Here is a 25,516-nt window from a genome sequence, read left to right as displayed (position 1 = left end):
GTGATTGTAGAAGGTGCATCTTTGGCTGTTGGGGCACCTGAGATTGTAGTAGGGGCTGTTGTGGCTGTAGTGGTATCTGCGGTTGTTGTCGGGGCAGCTGTGGTTTTAGTAGGGGCAGCTGTTGTTGTAATGGGGGCAGCTGTTGTTGTAGTGGGTGCAGTTGTGGTTGTAGTAGGTTTAGCTGTGGTTGTTGTAGCGGCAGCTGTGGTTGTTTTTGGGGCAACTGTGGTTGTAGTAGGGGCATCTGTGATTGTAGAAGGTGCAGCTGTTGTTGTAATGGGGGCAGCTGAGATTGTTGTAGCGGCTGCTGTGGCTGTAGGGGTAGCTGCGGTTGTTGTCGGGGGAGTTGTGGTTTTTGTAGTGGGAGCTGTGGCTGTTGTGGGGGGAGTTGCAGTTGTAGTAGGGCGAATTGTGGTGGTTGTAGTAGGAGGAGATATAGTTGTAATTGGTCGTGTTTCGGGTGTTGTAGGGGGAGCTTTGTTGATGGTAGGGGGAGCTGTGGTTACAGTAGGGGGAGCTAATGTTGTATTAGGGGGAGATGTTGTTGTTGATTCAGGGAAACCTGAAAGAAAAACAGGCATATATTGTGTTAATTAATCTTTACCCTTTTTTGATCACCATTTTGTGAAATGACAGACACTTTTTCTCTCACATAGACGATATCATTGCGGACCGCTTAAGTATATTTCCGACTTTTTGTTTGTTTAATTTTTTATTTATTCATAAAATTGCTCCACTGCACTGATTGAGGTGCCTGGCTCCCAGGGTCCGAAATTAACACCAGGAAAGCATCAAATGCTGGAAGACTTTCCGTTAGATGAGTTAATTTCATGTAACTGCAGTTGCTTTTTACTGCTCCTCTCTCTGCTGTCACGACTGTCAGCATCGTGGGGCACTCTGAGACACAACAACATGCACTGCGCACAAACACACATACATGGAGCACCAGTCACCATGCGCACGCTTTTTACTTTGAGTGAAACAGCACTCAGTTGATCCGTGATCCATACGGACAGAGTCGGGAACACGTGATCCGGTCAAACGGTCGGTTCACCTTTACTCCGTTGACTCTCACCGTGTCTGCAACTATTTTAACAATAGCAGCGCCATCTCACAGCCTGCTGTAGTCTGTGAACATCTCCACTCAGATTAAAGCAGATTAAAGTTGTTTGTTGCAAACACTAAATTAATTCAGAGGGAAGAACATATTTGATATAAATAAAAACGTAATATTAAAATATACCCTAAGATAATAGTAAAGAAAAAAAGTATGGCGATCCCCTTCACCCCCCTCCCCCAGAACTCCATTGCCCAGGTATCGCATCAATCTGTGGGAAACACATAAAGAGCATGACTTCTGAGATGCCTTGATTTCAAAAATGCTGAACTGGATATGTACTCTGCATAAAAAGTTATAGAAGTTTAAGATGGTGGCTTATAGGATTTTGCATTGCTAATGGTTTTTGAACAAATTAATGGTGAAACCTGTACCCCTTAAAAACAATATGGACACTTTTTGACGAGTTGTTTACCTGGTACTAGCAGATTATGCAGTTGGCTAACGAATGGGAACTTGCCCTGGTTACAGAACTGCCCACTTAAGTCATCCAGGTCCAGAGACCAGACAAAGGCTCCTCCGAAGTTGTTTGCTTTGAGGTAATTGATCTGAGAGGATGAGAAAGACAACATTTCAACAGTCTGTATAAAAAAATCTATGTAACAGAATTTTGTACATCAGTCACATCAGTCATTTGCAGTCACTAAAAAGTAATACTGTGTTAACGACAGATGCTTACCTTGGTACTTATACTGGTTGTGTCGTCAAATCCAACCCACTGATTTTCTGTTGTGGCATATGGAACTTTCTGATCAGAAATAAGATGGGTTTGTACCCCATCTAGATAAAGGCAAGTCTGAAAAGAAGGGTCAGATTTGGTATTTAGATCTAATAAAAGTAATTATAATTACAAGGATATATATCTGGCACACCAAATACAGCCAAAACTCTTAGCCAATAATAAGGCCATTAATATAAATGGGTAATATTGAAACCCTGCAGTAATACCTCATAAGAGGCCCAGAATCCTTCTTCACCGGTGTAGCAGCCTTCCTCACCAGGACCACTGGCTGGTGCACCGACAGCGCTTGAATTAGAGGACAGGGAAAAAGCCCGTCCATAAGCTGCGATCCCCATGTTCAGTTTTTCTTCAGGTGCTCCCTGGTCCCGCCAGTACTCTAAAGCAGAGGCCTAAGAAGTAAAAACCAATAATCAAAACAAATAAGATACAGGTACATGTTCGGAAACAAAGCTGTATGAAAAAATAAACCCTTGCTTACAGTGTTAGAGTAGATAGCATCTCCAGTGTCTTGGGATCCCTGGAATAAGGGGCTGTGATGTGCTGTCACACTTTCCCAGGGGCCGTGGAAGTCAAACGTCAACACATTGATGAAATCCAGGTGCCTGATAAATTAAGAGGGAATTACCTTTACTAAAACAGAACAGCAGGTTTTTATTATTATTATGGCAGAGATTTATTAAAAAATATTTTACATGGCAATTTCTTCCACTTCATAGCTAGCATTGATGGTTGACCTCTCAGCAGAGACAGATGCTGCAAGGATTAATCTTTTCTGGTTACTTGAAGTTCCTTCAACCACAAAGGCTGTTTTGAGCTCCTATACAACACAGAAGCATGGTTCTCAGGCTCAGTTAAATACATTTTATTGTCACTCATGGCATTTGCAGTATGGCTTTTTTTCTGAAAATACCGGTCCCAGAGGAGATATTAAGGATCTGACCTTGCAAAGCTCTGTGAATCTTTGCTTGTCCTCTTCAGTTGGGTACCTCCAGTCAAGGTTTAGCCCATCAAACTTCAATGGTCTTAGTAGTTTGATAACAGACTTGATGAACAATTCTCTGTTCTCTTGTGATCCCGCCATTGTCCTGAATCTGGTAAGCATAAAAATATAAAAAGATAAACACAAAGGGGTCATTGCACTCACACTCCACCTATTCAAAGAAGGCCTCTGCTCAAGCAGAAAAAGGCAAGGACTGCACCACCCCCCACTCTAATTACTACTTCCTGTTTGATGGTGAACGACGCGTCCGTAATGCAAAGCTTTTGACGCAGGCCCTTGAGCTTGGAAAGGTAGTATGGCCAAGGTCTTAGAATGGTCAACAGTAATTTTTAGGGAGATATGAGCAACTGTTCAGCAATGGCTAATGCAAATTAAATATTGCTCAGAAGTAGTGACTAGCTTATGTCAACAGGTGGCGCTGTGACTAATTCAATAATTTAAACCATGGATGTGTTCAGGGCGGACTGCTTGCGGGTGGGGTGTCATGCATGAATATTCTGGTGATGATTGCACACTGTATAGTAGAGTTATAAGCATTTGCTTTTTTTGGCACTATGCCAAAAACAACTTCAAACTTTGACATCACGCCACGGCCCTATTATGAAACCTTGTGGTTCAAAGGAAAACACTGAATGACAGTTCCTTGCATTCAAATAGGTTCTTTGCTCCGAGGTTGGTGCTCAGGCCCTAATAAAAGGTATGATGATCCCAATAATTATTATAATGTGCAGTCACTGACCTAAGCGATTAAAATACATATTGCACAAGTTTCAGTGGAATACAAATCTCTTTTCAATGTTTTGTTATTTTCATTAATTCGCTGAAGGGGTCAATTTGGTTGAATTCAATTTTAATTAATTTTGTGCAAAAAAACTAAAGTTTCCAACTCTTAAATATGAATATATTTTTCCTTCTTTTTGCACAAAGTGCTGAAACAGTACAACAAAAAGCAAGGCAATTTGGACGTCAGCGGATTACAACAGTTTGTTAGTAATTTTGTATGCTTGCAAACAAGCCTTAATGTCCTTGAAGGTAACTTACTTTTCTGTCGTAAACTTCTCTCCACCAACAGCCAGCATAGTTCTCAGAAGTGGATTTCTACAGGAGCAAACAAATTCAAATACAACTTTTTTGCAAAACAAATACCTTGTATTATAATGTAATCTCCACAGTATTTATAGATTTAAGGACTGACCTTTGTTTGAGTGCGTTAAACTCGAAGTACTGCTGAACATCATTCACAGTTGTGGGAACCAGCTCATTTTCAATTATGTCAGAAAAGCCAAAAATCAGATGGGTGCATTTGTCTGGATCAATATCTGAAACTCTGAACTTCCCCACAGCTGGTCTGCCTTCAGCCTTGCTGTTATAGTAACACATCAGCCTGGAGGTAGAAGCTATAGACATGAAAGAAAAAGCATGATAATTTTAATTATTTATTGTATAGATCAAACATTTCAATGTCCTTATTAACATTAACATCTGTTTACTCAAGGATATTATATTTCTTCTAGACAGATAGTCCTATGCAGCTATAAAGGTGATGATTGTGATCAATTTGTCTGATGAACTTACCCAAGCTTGCAAGGATCAAACAGAGACCTTCAGAAGAACACATGTGTAAGTATACAGTTTGATAAAAATGCTTAACTGTTGAGTCAATAATAATACAAATAATAATACAAATTCTGACATAATAATTCATGCATTACAGGTAAAAGTTCTAGTTTACTGTTCAGGGTTAATTAATTCAAGCTTTCTGACATTTCTGATATTTCTCAGTACATTGGAGGTAAAATGAATACAAATTCCTCTCAGTGAATATAACTTGGGGTTACCTACCAGAAACTACCTGCATGAGACAATACACATGTCCACTCAACACTTTTGGAGATTTAATTGAATCAAACATTCAAAGACACTTATACTTGACCAGCATTTCTTACCTGCAGATAGAGTTAGCTTCCACATTTTGTTGCTATGTGAATAAATAGAAATAGAAAAAAAGAATGAATATGCAGATTAAAAAAATAATTTGTAAAAATGAATGTGGAATTTATAGTGAGAGGTGAATGTGTGTTTCCACAAAATAAATCTGGTCCTAATATCCTTAAGCATATGAATATAAAATTAAAGCTAAAATCACAATAAATATAAGGTAATCTTGTTTGGGGTGGTTCCAATTCGAGGCACTCAAAGCATTTTAAAGGTAGGTTTTACTTTTACTTAGGCGCAGCAATTACTGACAAAAGCCAGCAGTAAAATAAAAACCGAGCACCTGTTATATGGAAACGTGGAAAGAGTGTGGAAAGGCTATGATGCACAGTAGCCACCCAAAGTCTTGTTCCAACAACTGATCCGTAAATATAGGTTTGAGCTGGAAGACACAGAAGACGGACTAGTTTGGCAAGAATTTTCAGCCAACTGCTTCTCTTAATTCTAATAACTGTAACTGATATGCCCGCTTTTTGTACTCTCTCTGGATAAAATGTGTCCAGTTAGCTTGTGAGCTAGTTGGAGAGACAAAGCAGTTGTTGCAATTAATCTTGAAACAACTTTAAAAAAAGAAAGTTCGGTTTAATAAATTCAAAGTTAAAGGAATACTCACAGAAATAACGTTGAAAGAATCCTGTACTGTTCTTCTACTGTGACTGACTGATGACTGTTAGCTGTGGAGTTTTAATACAGTTAGACAGCTCACAAGGTGTGGCAAAAACAAGAAGGACAAGGATAATTAGTGCTCCAAAGTGTTATTGTCCAATTGTTAAGCATGATGGAAGCTGGGCGAAGTCACCTGAAATGCCAAGCCCTTTCAACTTTCAAGTATCACTTGTTAAAAGTTAGGTAGAGCCTTTCGACTTCTAGGGGAGAACAAGAACCCTTCAGCAATCAGTATTAATATCCAATAAAGAACCATCATTAGGTTAGCCAATTAAAAAGTATCTTAACATTAACAAAACATAATTTGCAACCCATGTTGATGATGAAAATGTCGGATATATCAGATTGGTACACAGTTTTAGATCATTATCTGAAGCAGGATCTTCTCTCCCTCTGCTTGTTATTTCGACCCTCAAGGACAGAAAAACCCTTTTTGTTTGACACATTTAGTACTTTTGGACGTAATGCAGAAGCTTTCAAGAATTGTCAGACAAAACATATTAAATGAACATGTGGCCAAACATTATACAGTAACACAAGTGCTTTGGAGATAAAGGTACTCTCTGTCTCTTTCAGCTGTGTTTGATTATTGATATTAAAGTAAAAGCTTTAAAGAGTGAGTAGTTTTAGAGACAGAGACAAAGCTTACAGTAGACCAATTATTGACCAGAAATTAATGAAACTTGTTTTTCTTTTCTTTTTTAAATATAGAAACTTTACTTTGTATTATTATTATAGACTTTTTCAGTGTACATTTTTTGAAGAAACTTGGCTTGTATTATTGATATTCAGGATATAAGATATAAACCTCATAGGTCTTGTTTTTATACCGAGGTTTTAAAATAATGTTTTAAACATCTCTCTTCCAACTAACCTTATTTTATGTGCTTACACCCCTAAACTTTAGCATTGTGTGTTCAGTAGTTTAGTGAGAGCCTTGATGGAACTGACCACAAAAGTTTGACAAAGAGATACATAATGCAAAGTATTTAACTTTGTTCAGCACGTTTGCAGTAATACAACAGCAGATGGCGTAGTTTGAAAGAGAGAGAAACCTCCTTCCCCATGCATGTCACAGTGACGCCGCTACATTTTTTAATGTCTATGAGCCATTCTATTTGTAGACATGGGTCACACCCTGCGTCCTTTTCACATCAATTAAAATAATCCTTTTCATTGTTATTCTGAGTACAAACAACAAAACATTAACATTAAAATATCTTTTTTATTTGAATACGAAGAGGATGATTGATGATTTAATTTCATTATCGTATCAAAAAATTGGCCCAGCCCAAAACAAACTACAGACTACTGACCAAAAGGTGACACTTAATAGTTATAACAAAACAAACCATCCTGACATTTCTTCCAGGCTTGAGAGACAATTGTGGCCAGCTCATGAACATGAAATTAAATAACAACTCCACCCTGTTATCATCAGAACTCCAAAACATTGAAGGATTTTGAGCTTACATTTCATTAGTCAAAGGACGTAAAAAAGACATTACAAAAGAAAACAAGATTCCTTCTCAACTTCTCCTAATCACATAGTTCACACAGTCTGTGTTCCTTTGGGATGTTTTTGAATCTGTCGACTTCAAGAGCGAGAGAAAGGATTCCTGTTCTCATCTTAGCAACCAAAGATCTCTGACTTCTTGATAAGTTTGCTTTAACATGGGATTCAGTAACATAATTGTGCTTAATTTGAACAAAAGTCTGAAATGTTGGTTTTAACGAGATATCATTTAACCATTTATCTTCATATCCAGCAAGTCATTTATTACTAATCATGTTCACTCTACATGGTAAAATATATCTATAGATGTATTGTAATTCAGCAACCTCTGTCACCCATGCAGGGAAAATTTGACAGTTTACTCCAAAATAAAAACTTCTTATTGGTCCTGTTACATGACATATTAGTGAAACGATTCCAGAGTCTCTTTCAAGCATAATACCAAGCGTATTACAGACTTTAAGGTGCTGCTGCTAACCTTTAAAATATTAAATTGCAGCGCACCATTGTATCTTACTGATCCTGTGAACCCCTATGTGCCTGCCCGAGCCCTTCGTTCTCAGGGGACGGGTCTTCTGAGTGTCCCAAATGTCAGAAAGAAGACAGTTCGGGAGCGGGCTTTTTCTATCCGTGCACCGACAGTTTGAAACAGTTTACCTCTGGAAATCAGGCAGGCTTGTCCTGTTGAGGTATTTAAAGCAAAGTTAAAGACCCATCTGTTTACTGTTGTGTATGAGTCGTAATTTCTCTGTATGTTTTTCCAGAGAATGTAAATGTATTTTTAATTGTTTTTAGTTTTTGAAATGTTTTTTATACTGTATTGCTTTGTACAGCACTTTGATTTAAAGCGCTTTATAAATAAATGTATTATTATTATTGCATTTCACTTAGAAGACACTTTTATCCAAAGCGACGTACATCAGAGAGTAAGTACAACACAATTATTATTATTATTCAAAACTGTTGTAGGCAATGCATTTAGAAATAGATGGTAATTTAAATGGTAAAGGTAATTTAATGATTTGGTCTGATAGGTTTTCTCTCCATTTCTATTTCCACTGCACTAATTAACAATCAATTAGTTTATCCTGCGAATACCATAAGGAGTCATATTACTCCATAATTATGAGGAACTAATAGTCATATGAATTTTCCTTACTATGGATACTGTGGATATTAAACTACCTTTTCAATTATTGTTATTCTTGACAGAAAGGTATTCCAGGCAGCTAACCTTGGGGTACAACCCTTTACAACTATCTCATGTGGGCATCCAACTGTCACATTGCAAAAAATCCTGCACACTACTATTGCTTTGCATCACTAATCTATTAGATAAAATCACATCGTTTCGGTCCCTCTGAAGGTTGTGTGGGATTTTTTAATTTTCAATGTGACCTATAAAAATAGTGCATGGAAAAGGAAAATAGCCCAAAGGTTTCAATCAGGGTCCAATGTGAGATGAAAATTGCTGGATATGGCCATATGTCTTGGCTGGAACAACTTAACGTCTATATCAAACAGCTAAGTCTTGCTTTCAAATCTGTACTTAATCATGCATGTTTCATTGTGCCTGCTGTGTTAAAATTATAATAATGTGTAATTGAAAAAACATGCTGTATCAATGTTCTATTATATCATAAGAACTGGTTTAAAATATTATTTCTCTGAGTAATCCCTTCTATCATTTACTGTGCCTTTCTAATAGTCATGAATATATTTGTGACTCTACTGTGTTGATAAATCTTTTTCTGTAGATTTGGACTGCAGTTCAAGAAAAGTTATTTTTCTGTAATTAAGAAGTCTTCTGTCTAAAGTGGTTGTTTTAGGTGTAGTAATGAAAAAAAAACAACACAGAACAAATGTCAAACAGTGAATAAATCTTGTGGTATTATACTTTTTAAAAATGTTTTATTAATGTGATTCTTAAAAATTCAGAAAAATGTATGTTGATGTAGGTGTACACCATATAAATATGCAATATGAAACGTCTGAGTAGAATATTGCCAAATGCACTGACTGCATATAAATAGAAAAAAGTACACAACCATTAACTAGAGTATGAAACAACAATGGAGAAATGTTCCAACAGATATATAATTAGGGAAGGGTTGTCAAAATAAATAATTGCAGTGAAAAGATAGAGAATATACACAACTAACTGCTTGAGATACACACAATATCTAGTCATATGTGTCTGAATAAATTATGATAAATAAAACAATATATAATGATAGACATGAATGGAAGAGAATGATCACTCTTTAAGCATACACAGCTTAAAAATGATGCAATAGTACATGTAAGTAAATGCTGAAAAAATCAGTGTCGTTACAAGATTTGTTTGGTTGTGAAAAAAAAAGGAGACAAAATGGATTGAATAGTTTAAAAATGTGTTGTAAAGTAAAGATCCTCAAAGCCTTGACAAAAGGCATGAATTACCAAAGTTAAGTATTTTAAGCTGTGGTTGTTGTAGGGAGAGCTGTGGTTGTTGTTGGGGCAGCTGTGGTTGTTGTTGGGGCAGCTGTGGTTGTAGTTGGGGCAGCTGTGGTTGTTGTTGGGGCAGCTGTGGTTGTAGTAGGGGCAGCTGTGGTTGTAGTAGGGGCAGCTGTCGTTGTAGGGGCAGCTGTAGTTGTTGTTGGGGCAGCTGTGGTTGTTGTAGCGGCAGCTGTGGTTGTTGTTGGGGCAACTGTGGTTGTAGTAGGGGCAGCTGTGGTTGTAGTTGGGGCAACTGTGGTTGTAGTTGGGGCAGCTGTGGTTGTAGTAGGGGCAGCTGTGGTTGTCGTAGGGGCAGCTGTGGTTGTTGTTGGGGCAGCTGTGGTTGTAGTTAAGACAGCTGTGGTTGTTGTTGGGGCAGCTGTGGTTGTAGTAGGGGCAGCTGTGGTTGTAGTTGGGGCAGCTGTGGTTGTAGTTGGGGCAGCTGTGGTTGTTGTTGGGGCAGCTGTAGTTGTAGTTGGGGCAGCTGTGGTTGTAGTTGGGGCAGCTGTGGTTGTTGTTGGGGCAGCTGTGGTTGTTGTAGGGGCAGCTGTGGTTGTTGTAGCGGCAGCTGTGGTTGTTGTTGGGGCAGCTGTGGTTGTAGTAGGGGCAGCTGTGGTTGTTGTAGGGGCAGCTGTGGTTGTTGTAGCGGCAGCTGTGGTTGTAGTAGGGGCAGCTGTGGTTGTAGTTGGGGCAGCTGTGGTTGTAGTTGGGGCAGCTGTGGTTGTAGTTGGGGCAGCTGTGGTTGTAGTTGGGGCAGCTGTGGTTGTCGTAGGGGCAGCTGTGGTTGTCGTAGCGGCAGCTGTGGTTGTCGTAGCGGCAGCTGTGGTTGTAGTTGGGGCAACTGTGGTTGTAGTAGGGGCAGCTGTGGTTGTAGTTGGGGCAGCTGTGGTTGTAGTTGGGGCAGCTGTGGTTGTTGTTGGGGCAGCTGTGGTTGTTGTTGGGGCAGCTGTGGTTGTTGTTGGGGCAGCTGTGGTTGTTGTAGGGGCAGCTGTGGTTGTTGTTGGGGCAGCTGTGGTTGTAGTAGGGGCAGCTGTGGTTGTTGTTGGGGCAGCTGTGGTTGTTGTAGGGGCAGCTGTGGTTGTTGTAGCGGCAGCTGTGGTTGTCGTAGGGGCAGCTGTGGTTGTAGTTGGGGCAGCTGTGGTTGTTGTTGGGGCAGCTGTGGTTGTTGTTGGGGCAGCTGTGGTTGTAGTTGGGGCAGCTGTGGTTGTAGTTGGGGAAGCTGTGGTTGTTGTAGCAGCAGCTGTGGTTGTTGTTGGGGCAGCTGTGGTTGTAGTTGGGGCAGCTGTGGTTGTCGTTGGGGCAGCTGTGGTTGTTGTTGGGGCAGCTGTGGTTGTTGTAGGGGCAGCTGTGGTTGTTGTTGGGGCAGCTGTTGTTGTTGTAGGGGCAGCTGTGGTTGTTGTTGGGGCAGCTGTTGTTGTTGTAGGGGCAGCTGTGGTTGTTGTAGCGGCAGCTGTGGTTGTTGTTGGGGCAGCTGTGGTTGTAGTTGGGGCAGCTGTGGTTGTTGTTGGGGCAGCTGTAGTTGTTGTAGGGGCAGCTGTGGTTGTAGTTGGGGCAGCTGTGGTTGTTGTTGGGGCAGCTGTGGTTGTTGTAGCGGCAGCTGTGGTTGTTGTTGGGGCAGCTGTGGTTGTAGTTGGGGCAGCTGTGGTTGTTGTTGGGGCAGTTGTAGTTGTAGTAGGGGCAGCTGTGGTTGTAGTAGGGGCAGCTGTTGTTGTTGTAGGGGCAGCTGTGGTTGGGGCAGCGGTGGTTGTTGTTGGGGCAGCGGTGGTTGTTGTTGGGGCAGCTGTGGTTGTTGTTGGGGCAGCTGTTGTTGTTGTAGGGGCAGCTGTAGTTGTTGTAGCGGCAGCTGTGGTTGTTGTTGGGGCAGCTGTGGTTGGAGTTGGGGCAGCTGTGGTTGTTGTTGGGGCAGCTGTGGTTGTTGTTGGGGCAGCTGTGGTTGTTGTAGGGGCAGCTGTTGTTGTTGTAGGGGCAGCTGTAGTTGTTGTAGCGGCAGCTGTGGTTGTTGGGGCAGCTGTGGTTGTTGTTGGGGCAGCTGTGGTAGTAGTTGGGGCAGCTGTGGTTGTTGTAGGGGCAGCTGTGGTTGTTGTTGGGGAAGCTGTGGTTGTAGTAGGGGCAGCTGTGGATGTAGTTGGGGCAGCTGTGGTTGTAGTTGGGGCAGCTGTGGTTGTAGTTGGGGCAGCTGTGGTTGTCGTAGCGGCAGCTGTGGTTGTTGTTGGGGCAGCTGTGGTTGTAGTAGGGGCAGCTGTGGTTGTAGTTGGGGCAGCTGTGGTTGTTGTAGGGGCAGCTGTGGTTGTTGTTGGGGCAGCTGTGGTTGTTGTAGCGGCAGCTGTGGTTGTTGTTGGGGCAGCTGTTGTTGTTGTTGGGGCAGCTGTGGTTGTTGTTGGGGCAGCTGTTGTTGTTGTAGGGGCAGCTGTGGTTGTTGTTGGGGCAGCTGTGGTTGTAGTAGGGGCAGCTGTGGTTGTTGTTGGGGCAGCTGTGGTTGTTGTTGGGGAAGCTGTGGTTGTAGTAGGGGCAGCTGTGGTTGGGGCAGCTGTGGTTGTTGTTGGGGCAGCTGTGGTTGTTGTTGGGGCAGCTGTTGTTGTTGTAGGGGCAGCTGTAGTTGTTGTAGCGGCAGCTGTGGTTGTTGTTGGGGCAGCTGTGGTTGTTGTTGGGGCAGCTGTGGTTGTAAGTGGGGCAGCTGTGGTTGTTGTAGGGGCAGCTGTGGTTGTTGTTGGGGCAGCTGTTGTTGTTGTAGGGGCAGCTGTGGTTGTTGTAGCGGCAGCTGTGGTTGTTGTTGGGGCAGCTGTGGTTGTAGTTGGGGCAGCTGTGGTTGTAGTTGGGGCAGCTGTGGTTGTTGTTGGGGCAGCTGTAGTTGTTGTAGGGGCAGCTGTGGTTGTTGTTGGGGCAGCTGTGGTTGTAGTTGGGGCAGCTGTGGTTGTAGTTGGGGCAGCGGTGGTTGTTGTTGGGGCAGCTATTGTTGTTGTAGGGGCAGCTGTAGTTGTGGTTGGGGCAGCTGTGGTTGTAGTTGGGGCAGCTGTGGTTGTAGTTGGGGCAGCTGTGGTTGTCGTAGCGGCAGCTGTGGTTGTTGTTGGGGCAGCTGTGGTTGTAGTAGGGGCAGCTGTGGTTGTAGTTGGGGCAGCTGTGGTTGTTGTAGGGGCAGCTGTGGTTGTTGTTGGGGCAGCTGTGGTTGTTGTTGGGGAAGCTGTGGTTGTAGTTGGGGCAGCTGTGGTTGTTGTTGGGGCAGCTGTGGTTGTAGTTGGGGCAGCTGTGGTTGTAGTTGGGGCAGCTGTGGTTGTTGTAGCGGCAGCTGTGGTTGTTGTTGGGGCAACTGTGGTTGTAGTCGGGGCAGCTGTGGTTGTTGTTGGGGCAGCTGTGGTTGTAGTTGGGGCAGCTGTGGTTGTTGTTGGGGCAGCTGTGGTTGTTGTTGGGGCAGCTGTTGTTGTTGTAGGGGAAGCTGTTGTTGTTGTAGGGTCAGCTGTGGTTGTCGTAGCGGCAGCTGTGGTTGTCGTAGGGGCAGCTGTGGTTGTAGTTGGGGCAGCTGTGGTTGTTGTTGGGGCAGCTGTTGTTGTTGTAGGGGCAGCTGTGGTTGTTGTAGCGGCAGCTGTGGTTGTAGTTGGGGCAGCTGTGGTTGTTGTTGGGGCAGCTGTGGTTGTCGTAGCGGCAGCTGTGGTTGTTGTTGGGGCAGCTGTGGTTGTTGTTGGGGCAGCTGTGGTTGTTGTTGGGGCAGCTGTTGTTGTTGTAGGGGAAGCTGTGGTTGTTGTAGCAGCAGCTGTGGTTGTTGTTGGGGCAGCTGTGGTTGTAGTTGGGGCAGCTGTGGTTGTCGTAGGGGCAGCTGTGGTTGTCGTAGCGGCAGCTGTGGTTGTTGTTGGGGCAGCTGTGGTTGTTGTTGGGGCAGCTGTGGTTGTTGTTGGGGAAGCTGTGGTTGTAGTAGGGGCAGCTGTGGTTGGGGCAGCTGTGGTTGTTGTTGGGGCAGCTGTGGTTGTTGTTGGGGAAGCTGTGGTTGTAGTAGGGGCAGCTGTGGTTGGGGCAGCTGTGGTTGTTGTTGGGGCAGCTGTGGTTGTTGTTGTTGTAGGGGCAGCTGTAGTTGTTGTAGCGGCAGCTGTGGTTGTTGTAGGGGCAGCTGTAGTTGTTGTAGCGGCAGCTGTGGTTGTTGTTGGGGCAGCTGTGGTTGTTGTTGGGGCAGCTGTTGTTGTTGTAGGGGCAGCTGTGGTTGTTGTTGGGGTAGCTGTGGTTGTAGTAGGGGCAGCTGTGGTTGTTGTTGGGGCAGCTGTGGTTGTAGTAGGGGCAGCTGTTGTTGTTGTAGGGGCAGCTGTGGTTGGGGCAGCGGTGGTTGTTGTTGGGGCAGCTGTGGTAGTAGTTGGGGCAGCTGTGGTTGTTGTAGGGGCAGCTGTGGTTGTTGTTGGGGCAGCTGTTGTTGTTGTAGGGGCAGCTGTGGTTGGGGCAGCTGTGGTTGTTGTTGGGGCAGCTGTGGTTGTTGTTGGGGCAGCTGTTGTTGTTGTAGGGGCAGCTGTGGTTGTTGTTGGGGCAGCTGTGGTTGTTGTTGGGGCAGCTGTGGTTGTTGTAGCGGCAGCTGTGGTTGTAGTTGGGGCAGCTGTGGTTGTTGTTGGGGCAGCTGTGGTTGTTGTTGGGGCAGCTGTGGTTGTTGTTGGGGCAGCTGTGGTTGTCGTAGGGGCAGCTGTGGTTGTTGTTGGGGCAGCTGTGGTTGTAGTTGGGGCAGCTGTGGTTGTTGTTGGGGCAGTTGTAGTTGTTGTAGGGGCAACTGTGGTTGTCGTAGCGGCAGCTGTGGTTGTTGTAGTAGGGGCAGCTGTGGTTGTAGTTGGGGCAGCTGTGGTTGTTGTTGGGGCAGCTGTGGTTGTTGTTGGGGAAGCTGTGGTTGTAGTAGGGGCAGCTGTGGTTGGGGCAGCTGTGGTTGTTGTTGGGGCAGCTGTGGTTGTTGTTGGGGCAGCTGTTGTTGTTGTAGGGGCAGCTGTAGTTGTTGTAGCAGCAGCTGTGGTTGTTGTTGGGGCAGCTGTGGTTGTTGTTGGGGCAGCTGTGGTTGTTGTAGGGGCAGCTGTGGTTGTTGTAGCGGCAGCTGTGGTTGTTGTTGGGGCAGCTGTGGTTGTCGTAGGGGCAGCTGTGGTTGTAGTTGGGGCAGCTGTGGTTGTTGTTGGGGCAGCTGTTGTTGTTGTAGGGGCAGCTGTGGTTGGGGCAGCTGTGGTTGTTGTTGGGGCAGCTGTGGTTGTTGTTGGGGCAGCTGTTGTTGTAGGGGCAGCTGTGGTTGTTGTTGGGGCAGCTGTGGTTGTTGTTGGGGCAGCTGTGGTTGTAGTTGGGGCAGCTGTGGTTGTAGTTGGGGCAGCTGTGGTTGTTGTTGGGGCAGCTGTGGTTGTTGTAGCGGCAGCTGTGGTTGTAGTTGGGGCAGCTGTGGTTGTTGTTGGGGCAGCTGTGGTTGTTGTTGGGGCAGCTGTGGTTGTCGTAGGGGCAGCTGTGGTTGTTGTTGGGGCAGCTGTGGTTGTAGTTGGGGCAGCTGTGGTTGTTGTTGGGGCAGTTGTAGTTGTTGTAGGGGCAACTGTGGTTGTCGTAGCGGCAGCTGTGGTTGTTGTAGTAGGGGCAGCTGTGGTTGTAGTTGGGGCAGCTGTGGTTGTTGTTGGGGCAGCTGTGGTTGTTGTTGGGGAAGCTGTGGTTGTAGTAGGGGCAGCTGTGGTTGGGGCAGCTGTGGTTGTTGTTGGGGCAGCTGTGGTTGTTGTTGGGGCAGCTGTTGTTGTTGTTGGGGCAGCTGTGGTTGTTGTAGGGGCAGCTGTGGTTGTTGTAGCGGCAGCTGTGGTTGTTGTTGGGGCAGCTGTGGTTGTTGTAGCGGCAGCTGTGGTTGTTGTTGGGGCAGCTGTGGTTGTTGTTGGGGCAGCTGTGGTTGTTGTAGGGGCAGCTGTGGTTGTTGTAGCGGCAGCTGTGGTTGTTGTAGGGGCAGCTGTGGTTGTTGTAGCGGCAGCTGTGGTTGTTGTTGGGGCAGCTGTGGTTGTCGTAGGGGCAGCTGTGGTTGTAGTTGGGGCAGCTGTGGTTGTTGTTGGGGCAGCTGTAGTTGTTGTTGGGGCAGCTGTTGTTGTTGTAGGGGCAGCTGTGGTTGGGGCAGCTGTGGTTGTTGTTGGGGCAGCTGTGGTTGTTGTTGGGGCAGCTGTTGTTGTTGTAGGGGCAGCTGTAGTTGTTGTAGCAGCAGCTGTGGTTGTTGTTGGGGCAGCTGTGGTTGTTGTTGGGGCAGCTGTGGTTGTAGTTGGGGCAGCTGTGGTTGTAGTTGGGGCAGCTGTGGTTGTTGTTGGGGCAGCTGTGGTTGTTGTAGCGGCAGCTGTGGTTGTAGTTGGGGCAGCTGTGGTTGTTGTTGGGGCAGCTGTGGTTGTTGTTGGGGCAGCTGTGGTTGTCGTAGGGGCAGCTGTGGTTGTTGTTGGGGCAGCTGTGGTTGTAGTAGGGGCAGCTGTGGTTGGGGCAGCTGTGGTTGTTGTTGGGGCAGCTGTGGTTGATGTTGGGCCAGCTGTGGTTGTTGTTGGGGCAGCTGTGGTTGTTGTTGGGGAAGCTGTGGTTGTAGTAGGGGCAGCTGTGGTTGGGGCAACTGTGGTTGTCGTAGCGGCAGCTGTGGTTGTTGTAGTAGGGGCAGCTGTGGTTGTAGTTGGGGCAGCTGTGGTTGTTGTTGGGGCAGCTGTGGTTGTTGTTGGGGAAGCTGTGGTTGTAGTAGGGGCAGCTGTGGTTGGGGCAGCTGTGGTTGTTGTTGGGGCAGCTGTGGTTGTTGTTGGGGCAGCTGTGGTTGTTGTTGGGGCAGCTGTGGTTGTTGTTGGGGCAGCTGTGGTTGTTGTAGGGGCAGCTGTGGTTGTTGTAGCGGCAGCTGTGGTTGTTGTTGGGGCAGCTGTGGTTGTCGTAGGGGCAGCTGTGGTTGTAGTTGGGGAAGCTGTGGTTGTTGTTGGGGCAGCTGTGGTTGTTGTTGGGGCAGCTGTTGTTGTTGTAGGGGCAGCTGTGGTTGGGGCAGCTGTGGTTGTTGTTGGGGCAGCTGTGGTTGATGTTGGGCCAGCTGTGGTTGTTGTTGGGGCAGCTGTGGTTGTAGTTGGGGCAGCTGTGGTTGTTGTTGGGGCAGCTGTGGTTGTTGTTGGGGAAGCTGTGTTTGTAGTAGGGGCAGCTGTGGTTGGGGCAGCTGTGGTTGTAGTTGGGGAAGCTGTGTTTGTAGTAGGGGCAGCTGTGGTTGGGGCAGCTGTGGTTGTAGTAGGGGAAGCTGTGTTTGTAGTAGGGGCAGCTGTGGTTGGGGCAGCTGTGGTTGTTGTTGGGGAAGCTGTGTTTGTAGTAGGGGCAGCTATGGTTGGGGCAGCTGTGGTTGTTGTTGGGGAAGCTGTGTTTGTAGTAGGGGCAGCTGTGGTTGGGGCAGCTGTGGTTGTAGTTCGGGCAGCTGTGGTTGTTGTAGGGGCAGCTGTGGTTGTTGTAGGGGCATCTGTGATTGTAGAAGGTGCATCTTTGGCTGTTGGGGCAGCTGAGATTGCAGTAGGGGCTGCTGTGGCTGTAGGGGTATCTGCGGTTGTTGTCGGGGCAGCTGTGATTGTAGTAGGGGCAGCTGTTGTTGTAGTGGGTGCAGTTGTGGTTGTAGTAGGGGCAGCTGTGGTTGTTGTAGCGGCAGCTGTGGTTGTTTTTGGGGCAACTGTGGTTGTAGTAGGGGCATCTGTGATTGTAGAAGGTGCGCCTTTAGCTGTTGGGGCAGCTGAGATTGTAGTAGGGGCTGCTGTGGCTGTAGGGGGAGCTGTGGTTACAGTAGGGGGAGCTAATGTTGTATTAGGGGGAGATGTTGTAGTTGATTCAGGGAAACCTGAAAGAAAAACAGGCATATATTGTGTTAATTTATCTTTACCCTTTTTTGATCACCATTTTGTGAAATGACAGACACTTTTTCTCTCACATAGACGATATCATTGCGGACCGCTTAAGTATATTTCTGTCTGGATAAATATATTTCCGACTTGTTTTTGTTTAATTTTTTATTTATTCATAAAATTGCTCCACTGCACTGATTGAGGTGCCTGGCTCCCAGGGTCCGAAATTAACACCAGGAAAGCACCAAATGCTGGAAGACTTTCCGTTAGGCGAGTTAATTTTATGTAACTGCAGTTGCTTTTTACTGCTCCTCTCTCTGCTGTCACGACTGTCAGCATCGTGGGGCACTCTGAGACACAACAACATACACCGCGCTCAAACACACATACACACACACTGGAGCACCAGTCACCATGCGCACGCTTTTTACTTGAAACAGCACTCAGTTGATCCGTGATCCATACGGACAGAGTCGGGAACACATGTGATCCGGTCAAACGGTCGGTTTACCTTTACTCCGTTGACTCTCACCGTGTCTGCAACTATTTTAACAATAGCAGCGCCATCTCACAGCCTGCTGTAGTCTGTGAACATCTCCACTCAGATTAAAGCAGATTAAAGTTGTTTGTTGCAAACACTAAATTAATTCAGAGGGAAGAACATATTTGATATAAATAAAAACGTAATATTAAAATATACCCTAAGATAAGAGTAAAGAAAAAAAGTATGGCGATCCCCTTCACCCCCCTCCCCCAGAACTCCATCGCCCAGGTATCGCATCAATCTGTGGGAAACACATAAAGAGCATGACTTCTGAGATGCCTTGATTTCAAAAATGCTGAACTAGATATGTACTCTGCATAAAAAGTTATAGAAGTTTAAGACGGTGGCTTATAGGATTTTGCATTGCTAATGGTTTTTGAACAAATTAATGGTGAAACCTGTACCCCTTAAAAAAAAATATGGACACTTTTTGACGAGTTGTTTACCTGGTACTAGCAGATTATGCAGTTGGCTAACGAATGGGAACTTGCCCTGGTTACAGAACTGCCCACTTAAGTCATCCAGGTCCAGAGACCAGACAAAGGCTCCTCCGAAGTTGTTTGCTTTGAGGTAATTGATCTGAGAGGATGAGAAAGACAACATTTCAACAGTCTGTATAAAAAAATCAATGTAACAGAATTTTGTACATCAGTCACATCAGTCATTTGCAGTCACTAAAAAGTAATACTGTGTTAATGACAGATGCTTACCTTGGTACTTATACTGTAGGTGTCGTCAAATCCAACCCACTGATTTTCTGTTGTGGCATATGGAACTTTCTGATCAGGAATAAGATGGGTTTGTACCCCATCTAGATAAAGGCAAGTCTGAAAAGAAGGGTCAGATTTGGTATTTAGATCTAATAAAAGTAATTATAATTACAAGGATATATATCTGGCACACCAAATACAGCCAAAACTCTTAGCCAATAATAAGGCCATCAATATAAATGGGTAATATTGAAACCGTGCAGTAATACCTCATAAGAGGCCCAGAATCCTTCTTCACCGGTGTAGCAGCCTTCCTCACCAGGACCACTGGCTGGTGCACCGACAGCGCTTGAATTAGAGGACAGGGAAAAAGCCCGTCCATAAGCTGCGATCCCCATGTTCAGTTTTTCTTCAGGTGCTCCCTGGTCCCGCCAGTACTCTAAGGCAGAGGCCTAAGAAGTAAAAACCAATAATCAAAACAAATAGGATACAGCTACATGTTTGAATATAAAGCTGTATGAAAAAATAAACCCTTGCTTACAGTGTTAGAGTAGATAGAATCTCCAGTGTCTTGGGATCCCTGGAATAAGGGGCTGTGATGTGCTGTCACATTTTCCCAGGGGCCGTGGAAGTCAAACGTCAACACATTGATGAAATCCAGGTGCCTGATAAATTAAGAGGAAATTACCTTTACTAAAACAGAACAGCAGGTTTTTATTATTATTATGGCAGAGATTTATTAAAAAATATTTTACATGGCAATTTCTTCCACTTCATAGCTAGCATCGATGGTTGACCTCTCAGCAGAGACAGATGCTGCAAGGATTAATCTTTTCTGGTTACTTGAAGTTCCTTCAACCACAAAGGCTGTTTTGAGCTCCTATACAACACAGAAGCATGGTTCTCAGTCTCAGTTAAATACATTTTATTGTCACTCCTGGCATTTGCAGTATGGCTTTTTTTCTGAAAATACCGGTCCCAGAGGAGATATTAAGGATCTGACCTTGCAAAGCTCTGTGAATCTCTGCTTGTCCTCTTCAGTTGGGTACCTCCAGTCAAGGTTTAGCCCATCAAACTTCAATGGTCTTAGTAGTTTGATAACAGACTTGATGAACACTTCTCTGTTCTCTTGTGATCCCGCCATTGTCCTGAATCTGGTAAGCATAAAAATATAAAAAGATAAACACAAAGGGATCATTGCACTCACACTCCACCTATTCAATGAAGGCCTCTGCTCAAACAGAAAAAGGCAAGGACCCTGCACCACCACCCCACTCTAATAACTACTTCCTGTTTGATGGTGAACGACGCGTCCGTAATGCAAAGCTTTTGACGCAGGCCCTTGAGCTTGGAAAGGTAGTATGGCCAAGGTCTTAGAATGGTCAACAGTAATTTTTAGGGAGATAAGAGCAACTGTTCAGCAATGGCTAATGCAAATTAAATATTGCTCAGAAGTAGTGACTAGCTTATGTCAACAGGTTGCACTGTGACTAATTCAATAATTTAAACCATGGATGTGTTCAGGGCGGACTGCTTGCGGGTGGGGTGTCATGCATGAATATTCTGGTGATGATTGCACACTGTATAGTAGAGTTATAAGCATTTACTTTTTTTGGCACTATGCCAAAAACAACTTCAAACTTTGACGTCACGCCACGGCCCTATTATGAAACCTTGTGGTTCAAAGGAAAACACTGAATGACAATTCCTTGCATTCCAATAGGTTCTTTGCTCCGAGGTTGGTGCTCAGGCCCTAATAAAAGGTATGATGATCCCAATAATTATTATAATGTGCAGTCACTGACCTAAGCGATTAAAATACATATTGCACAAGTTTCAGTGGAATACAAATCTCTTTTCAATGTTTTGTTATTTTCATTAATTCGTTGAAGGGGTCAATTTGGTTGCATTCAATTTTAATTATTTTGTGCAAAAAAACTAAAGTTTCCAACTCTTAATAACTCTAAATATTTTTCCTTCTTTTTGCACAAAGTGCTGAAACAGTACAACAAAAAGCAAGGCAATTTGGACGTCAGCGGATTACAACAGTTTGTTAGTAATTTTGTATGCTTGCAAACAAGCCTTAATGTCCTTGAAGGTAACTTACTTTTCTGTCGTAAACTTCTCTCCACCAACAGCCAGCATAGTTCTCAGAAGTGGATTTCTACAGGAGCAAACAAATTCAAATACAACTTTTTTGCAAAACAAATACCTTGTATTATAATGTAATCTCCACAGTATTTATAGATTTAAGGACTGACCTTTGTTTGAGTGCGTTAAACTCGAAGTACTGCTGAACATCATTCACAGTTGTGGGAACCAGCTCATTTTCAATTATGTCAGAAAAGCCAAAAATCAGATGGGTGCATTTGTCTGGATCAATATCTGAAACTCTGAACTTCCCCATAGCTGGTCTGTCTGCTGCTTTGCTGTTATAGTAACACATCAGCCTGGAGGTAGAAGCTATAGACATGAAAGAAAAAGCATGATTATTTTAATTATTTATTGTATAGATCAAACATTTCAATGTCCTTATTAACATTAACATCTGTTTACTCAAGGATATTATATTTCTTCTAGACAGATAGTCCTATGCAGCTATAAAGGTGATGATTGTGATCAATTTGTGTGATGAACTTACCCAAGCTGGCAAGGATCAAACAGAGACCTTCAGAAGAACACATGTGTAAGTATACAGTTTGATAAAAATGCTTAACTGTTGAGTCAATAATAATACAAATAATAATACAAATTCTGACATAATAATTCATGCATTACAGGTAAAAGTTCTAGTTTACTGTTCAGGGTTAATTAATTCAAGCTTTCTGACATTTCTGATATTTCTCAGTACATTGGAGGTAAAATGAATACAAATTCCTCACAGTGAATATAACTTGGGGTTACCTACCAGAAACTACCTGCATGAGACAATACACATGTCCACTCAACACTTTTGGAGATTTATTTGAATCAAACATTCAAAGACACTTATACTTGACCAGCATTTCTTACCTGCAGATAGAGTTAGCTTCCACATTTTGTTGCTATGTGAATAAATAGAAATAGAAAAAAAAGAATGAATATGTAGATAAAAAAAAAATGGAATTTATACTTAGAGGTGAATGTGTGTTTCCACAAAATAAATCTGGTCCTAATATCCTTAAGCATATGAATATAAAATTAAAGGTAAAATCACAATAAATATAAGGTAATCTTATTAGGGGTGGTTCCAATTCGAGGCACTCAAAGCATTTTAAAGGTAGGTTTTACTTTTACTTAGTCGCAGCAATTACTGACAAAAGCCAGCAGTAAAATAAAAACTAAGCACCTGTTATATGGAAACGTGGGAAGAGAGTGGAAAGGCTATGATGCACAGTAGCCACCCAAAGTCTTGTTCCAACAACTGATCCGTAAATATAGGTTTGAGCTGGAAGACACAGAAGACGGAGTAGTTTAGCAAGAATTTTCAGCCAACTGCTTCTCTTAACTCTAATAACTGTAACTGATATGCCCGCTTGTTGTACTCTCTCTGGATAAAATGTGTCCAGTTAGCTTGTGAGCTAGTTGGAGAGACAAAGCAGTTGTTGCAATTAATCTTGAAACAAATTTTAAAAAAGAAAGTTCGGTTTAATAAATTCAAAGTTAAAGGAATACTCACAGAAATAATGTTGAAAGAATCCTGTACTGTTCTTCTACTGTGACTGACTGATGACTGTTAGCTGTGGAGTTTTAATACAGTTAGACAGCTCACAAGGTGTGGCAAAAACAAGAAGGACAGGGATAATTAGTGCAATTTTCCATTGTCCAAAGTGTTATTGTCCAATTGTTAAGCATGATGGAAGCTGGGCGAAGTCACCTGAAATGCCAAGCCCTTTCAACTTTCAAGTATCACTTTTTAAAAGTTAGGTAGAGCCTTTCGACTTCTAGGGGAGAACAAGAACCCTTCAGCAATCAGTATTAATATCCAATAGAAAACCAACATTAGGTTAGCCTATTAAAAAGTATCTTAACATTAACAAAACATAGTTTGCAACCCATGTTGATGATGAAAATGTCGGATATATCAGATTGGTACACAGTTTTAGATCATTATCTGTAGAAGGATCTTCTCTCCCTCTGCTTGTTATTTCGACCCTTAAGGACAGGAAAACCCTTTTTGTTTGACACATTTAGTACTTTTGGACGTAATGCAGAAGCTTTCAAGAATTGTCAGACAGAACATATTAAATTAACATGTGGCCAAACATTATACAGTAACACAAGTGCTTTGGAGATAAAGGTACTCTCTGTCTCTTTCTGCTGTGTTTGATTATTAATTGGCCTTAAAGTAAAAGCTTTAAAGTGTGGGTAGCTTTAGAGACAGGGACAAAGCTTACAGTAGACCAATTATTGACTAGAAATTAATGAAACTTGTTTTTCTTTTTGTTTGAAATATAGAAACTTTATTTTGTATTATTAGTATAGACCTTTTTAGTGTAAAATGTTTGAAGAAACTTGGCTTCTGTTATTGACATTCAGTATGTAAGATATAAACCTCAAAGGTCTTGTTTTCACACCTAGGTTTTAAAATAATGTTTTAAACATCTCTCTTCCAACTAACCTTATTTTATGTGCTTACACCCCTAAACTTTAGCATTGTGTGTTCAATAGTTTAGTGAGAGCCTTGAAGGAACTGACCACAAAAGTTTGACAAAGAGATACATAATGCAAAGTATTTAACTTTGTTCAGCACGTTTGCTGTAATACAACAGCAGATGACGTAGTTTGTAAGAGAGAGAAACCTCCTTCCCCATGCATGTCACAGTGACGCCGCTACATTTTTTAATGTCTATGAGCCATCATGTTTGTAGACATGGGTCACACCCTGTGTCCTTTTCACATCAATTAAAATATTCCTGTTCATAGTTATTCTGAGTACATCTGACAAACAACAAAACATTAACATTAAAATATCTGTTTTATTTGAAGACGAAGAGGATGATTGATGATTTTATTTCATTATTGTATCAAAAAATTGCCCAAAAAAAAGCCCAAAACAAACAACAGACTACTGACCAAAAGGTGACACTTAATAGTTATAACGAAACAAACCATCCTGACATTTCTTCCAGGCTTCAGAGACAATCGTGGCCAGCTCATGAACATGAAATTAAATAACATCTCCACCCTGTTATCATCAGAACTCCAAAACATTGCAGGATTTTGAGCGTATATTTCAATTAATTTATAATAGGACATAAAAAGGACATTACAAAAGAAAACAAGATTTGTTCTCCACTTCTCCTGATCACATAGTTCACACAGTCTGTGTTCCTTTGGGATGTTTTTGAATCTGCCGACTTCAAGAGCGAGAGAAATGATTCCTGTTCTCAGCTGAGAGACCAAAGATCTTTGACTTCTTGATAAGTTTGCTTTAACAGTATTCAGTAATATAATTGTGCTTAATTTGTATTTAACATTTTTATTGGTTCTTTAAACAGGGAATCACAAAAAAATCCAATTTCCCATATCATACATAGAATCTTGTACTTAACATACATCATGAGAGAAACGGACATAGACAAACAAAGCAACAAAGAAAAATTAAATAGAAATAAAAATAAATTAATAATAATAGTGCACACACTGTTTCCCCAGGTTAAATACATCTGTCCAATTGTTATGTGCCATACTTTTGTTTGTGTTCTCTCTCTCTCTCCTGTGTGTGCTCCCCAGGGGTTGCTCCTCAGCCTGAGTGTGCCCAACCACACCTGTGGCTAATGACTAATCAGGAGCAAAACTATAAATAGCAGGAGAGGAAGATGCCAGTGGCCAGTGGGTCATTCTGCTGTGTGTTGGGCTCGTCTGTGACGTCGACAAACTTAGGTGTGATGCTTCTGTGGAAGGAGTGTGATTTCGATTGAGGCCTTATTGTTGGTTGTCTTTGCCTTCTTAATTTGTGACATTTTGTTTGAGATATATTTGCTTCTGTTTTGTTTTGTGTTTGTGGAAGAAGCTTGTTTTGTGTTGAAAATTTTGTTGTAAATAAATCCTTTTTTAAATTTGTTTATATTTAGTTCCTTCTTCTTTTCCTGGGTTTTAATTTATTGTTACTCCCCTCATCCCTTAGCCATCTTGGGGAACGTAACACCAATATTAAAATGAATCAAATTACTAAATTGACCTCTTAAGTTACAGACACTGAAAGCTAAGCAGTAAAATGGCCCCACGTAAGCATCTACCTTGTCCAACAGAGAATATGTTACTCTCTCATAAGCAGCTTATTGAGCCACAGTTGTGGCCCATTCTTCATAAGGAGGTGGGTGTTTCCTCCTCCAGTGTCTCAGAAGTATCCGTTTAGCTGTTGTCAAAGCCAAAATAATCCATCGTTTTTCAAAAGAGGACAAGTCACAGTCTTTAAGCCTCGTGATCGAGTCCAGAATAGCCAGTTTAGCAGAGACTTTATTTTTCAGTACCTCGTAGATTACCTTTTGTATATTGTTCCACCAGTCTTTAATTGCAGAACATGTCCAGAGTACATGAAAGATAGAGGCACCAGCCTCCAGCAAGAATCTGCAGGTATCAGTTTCCACTTGTGTAATTGTTGAGGCGGCTGATGCCACCTGAGTGTTAATTATTTCAATACGATGAATTTATTGCCAACTTCTTTATACATTGTATTAATATTTTCAAACATGAATTCTTATCCTCAGGTGATATGTCCACAGCCATGTCTTTTGCCAATTGTTCTTTTACTTTTATCAAAGGATCACTCAATTGATTGAGTAGTAAATGATAAATCTTCGAGGCAATGCCTCTGCATGATTAGGATTTAGTAAGCAGTTCTTTGTTTGGGCTGCCTGTCGGGCATATAAGGGGGCTTCCTAACCATTTTGATAAAGTACTTTGCATTTGGACATATCTCCAAAATTGGTTACATGGTAAATTATACTTATAAACGATTTGGTTGAAGCTTAGAAAT

General features: G+C 43.0%; 2 protein-coding genes across 2 annotated transcripts; both read right to left on the bottom strand.

Annotated features, from left to right (window-relative positions):
- Positions 1–177: 177 nt before the first annotated feature.
- Positions 178–17,401, bottom strand: LOC109978723 (chitinase-3-like protein 1). The gene is made up of 13 exons (XM_065961166.1): positions 17,388–17,401; positions 14,893–15,196; positions 14,602–14,682; positions 4,702–4,711; positions 4,055–4,256; positions 3,901–3,957; positions 2,800–2,950; positions 2,552–2,676; positions 2,338–2,461; positions 2,066–2,248; positions 1,797–1,913; positions 1,514–1,665; positions 178–496 (listed from the first exon to the last, which is right to left on the bottom strand). Exons 1-13 carry the CDS (start codon positions 17,399–17,401, stop codon positions 178–180), a joined length of 1,839 nt encoding a protein of 612 aa, XP_065817238.1.
- A 680-nt stretch (positions 17,402–18,081) lies between these two features.
- LOC110004581 (acidic mammalian chitinase-like) lies at positions 18,082–21,239 on the bottom strand. Its single transcript, XM_065961165.1, has 10 exons — positions 21,197–21,239; positions 20,817–21,018; positions 20,663–20,719; positions 19,559–19,709; positions 19,311–19,435; positions 19,097–19,220; positions 18,825–19,007; positions 18,556–18,672; positions 18,292–18,424; positions 18,082–18,086 (listed from the first exon to the last, which is right to left on the bottom strand). Exons 1-10 carry the CDS (start codon positions 21,237–21,239, stop codon positions 18,082–18,084), a joined length of 1,140 nt encoding a protein of 379 aa, XP_065817237.1.
- Between the last annotated feature and the right edge of the window lie 4,277 nt (positions 21,240–25,516).

The sequence above is a fragment of the Labrus bergylta genome, chromosome 12, assembly GCF_963930695.1.
Source record: "Labrus bergylta chromosome 12, fLabBer1.1, whole genome shotgun sequence".
Lineage (NCBI taxonomy): Eukaryota > Metazoa > Chordata > Actinopteri > Labriformes > Labridae > Labrus > Labrus bergylta.
The sequence above is the reverse complement of the archived record's forward strand: the minus strand, read 5'-3'. Positions and strand labels throughout refer to the sequence as shown.

Coding starts and splice junctions, on each gene's coding strand:
- LOC109978723 (XM_065961166.1), bottom strand. Junction 3,958..4,054: donor TTTAACGCACTCAAACAAAG/GTCAGTCCTTAA, acceptor TTGCTCCTGTAG/AAATCCACTTCTGAGAACTA. Junction 2,677..2,799: donor GATTCACAGAGCTTTGCAAG/GTCAGATCCTTA, acceptor TGTGTTGTATAG/GAGCTCAAAACAGCCTTTGT.
- LOC110004581 (XM_065961165.1), bottom strand. CDS start 21,239: ATGTGTTCTTCTGAAGGTCTCTGTTTGATCCTTGCCAGCTTGG. Junction 19,710..20,662: donor GAGAAGTTTACGACAGAAAA/GTAAGTTACCTT, acceptor TATGCTTACCAG/ATTCAGGACAATGGCGGGAT. Junction 19,008..19,096: donor ATTCTATCTACTCTAACACT/GTAAGCAAGGGT, acceptor TTTACTTCTTAG/GCCTCTGCCTTAGAGTACTG.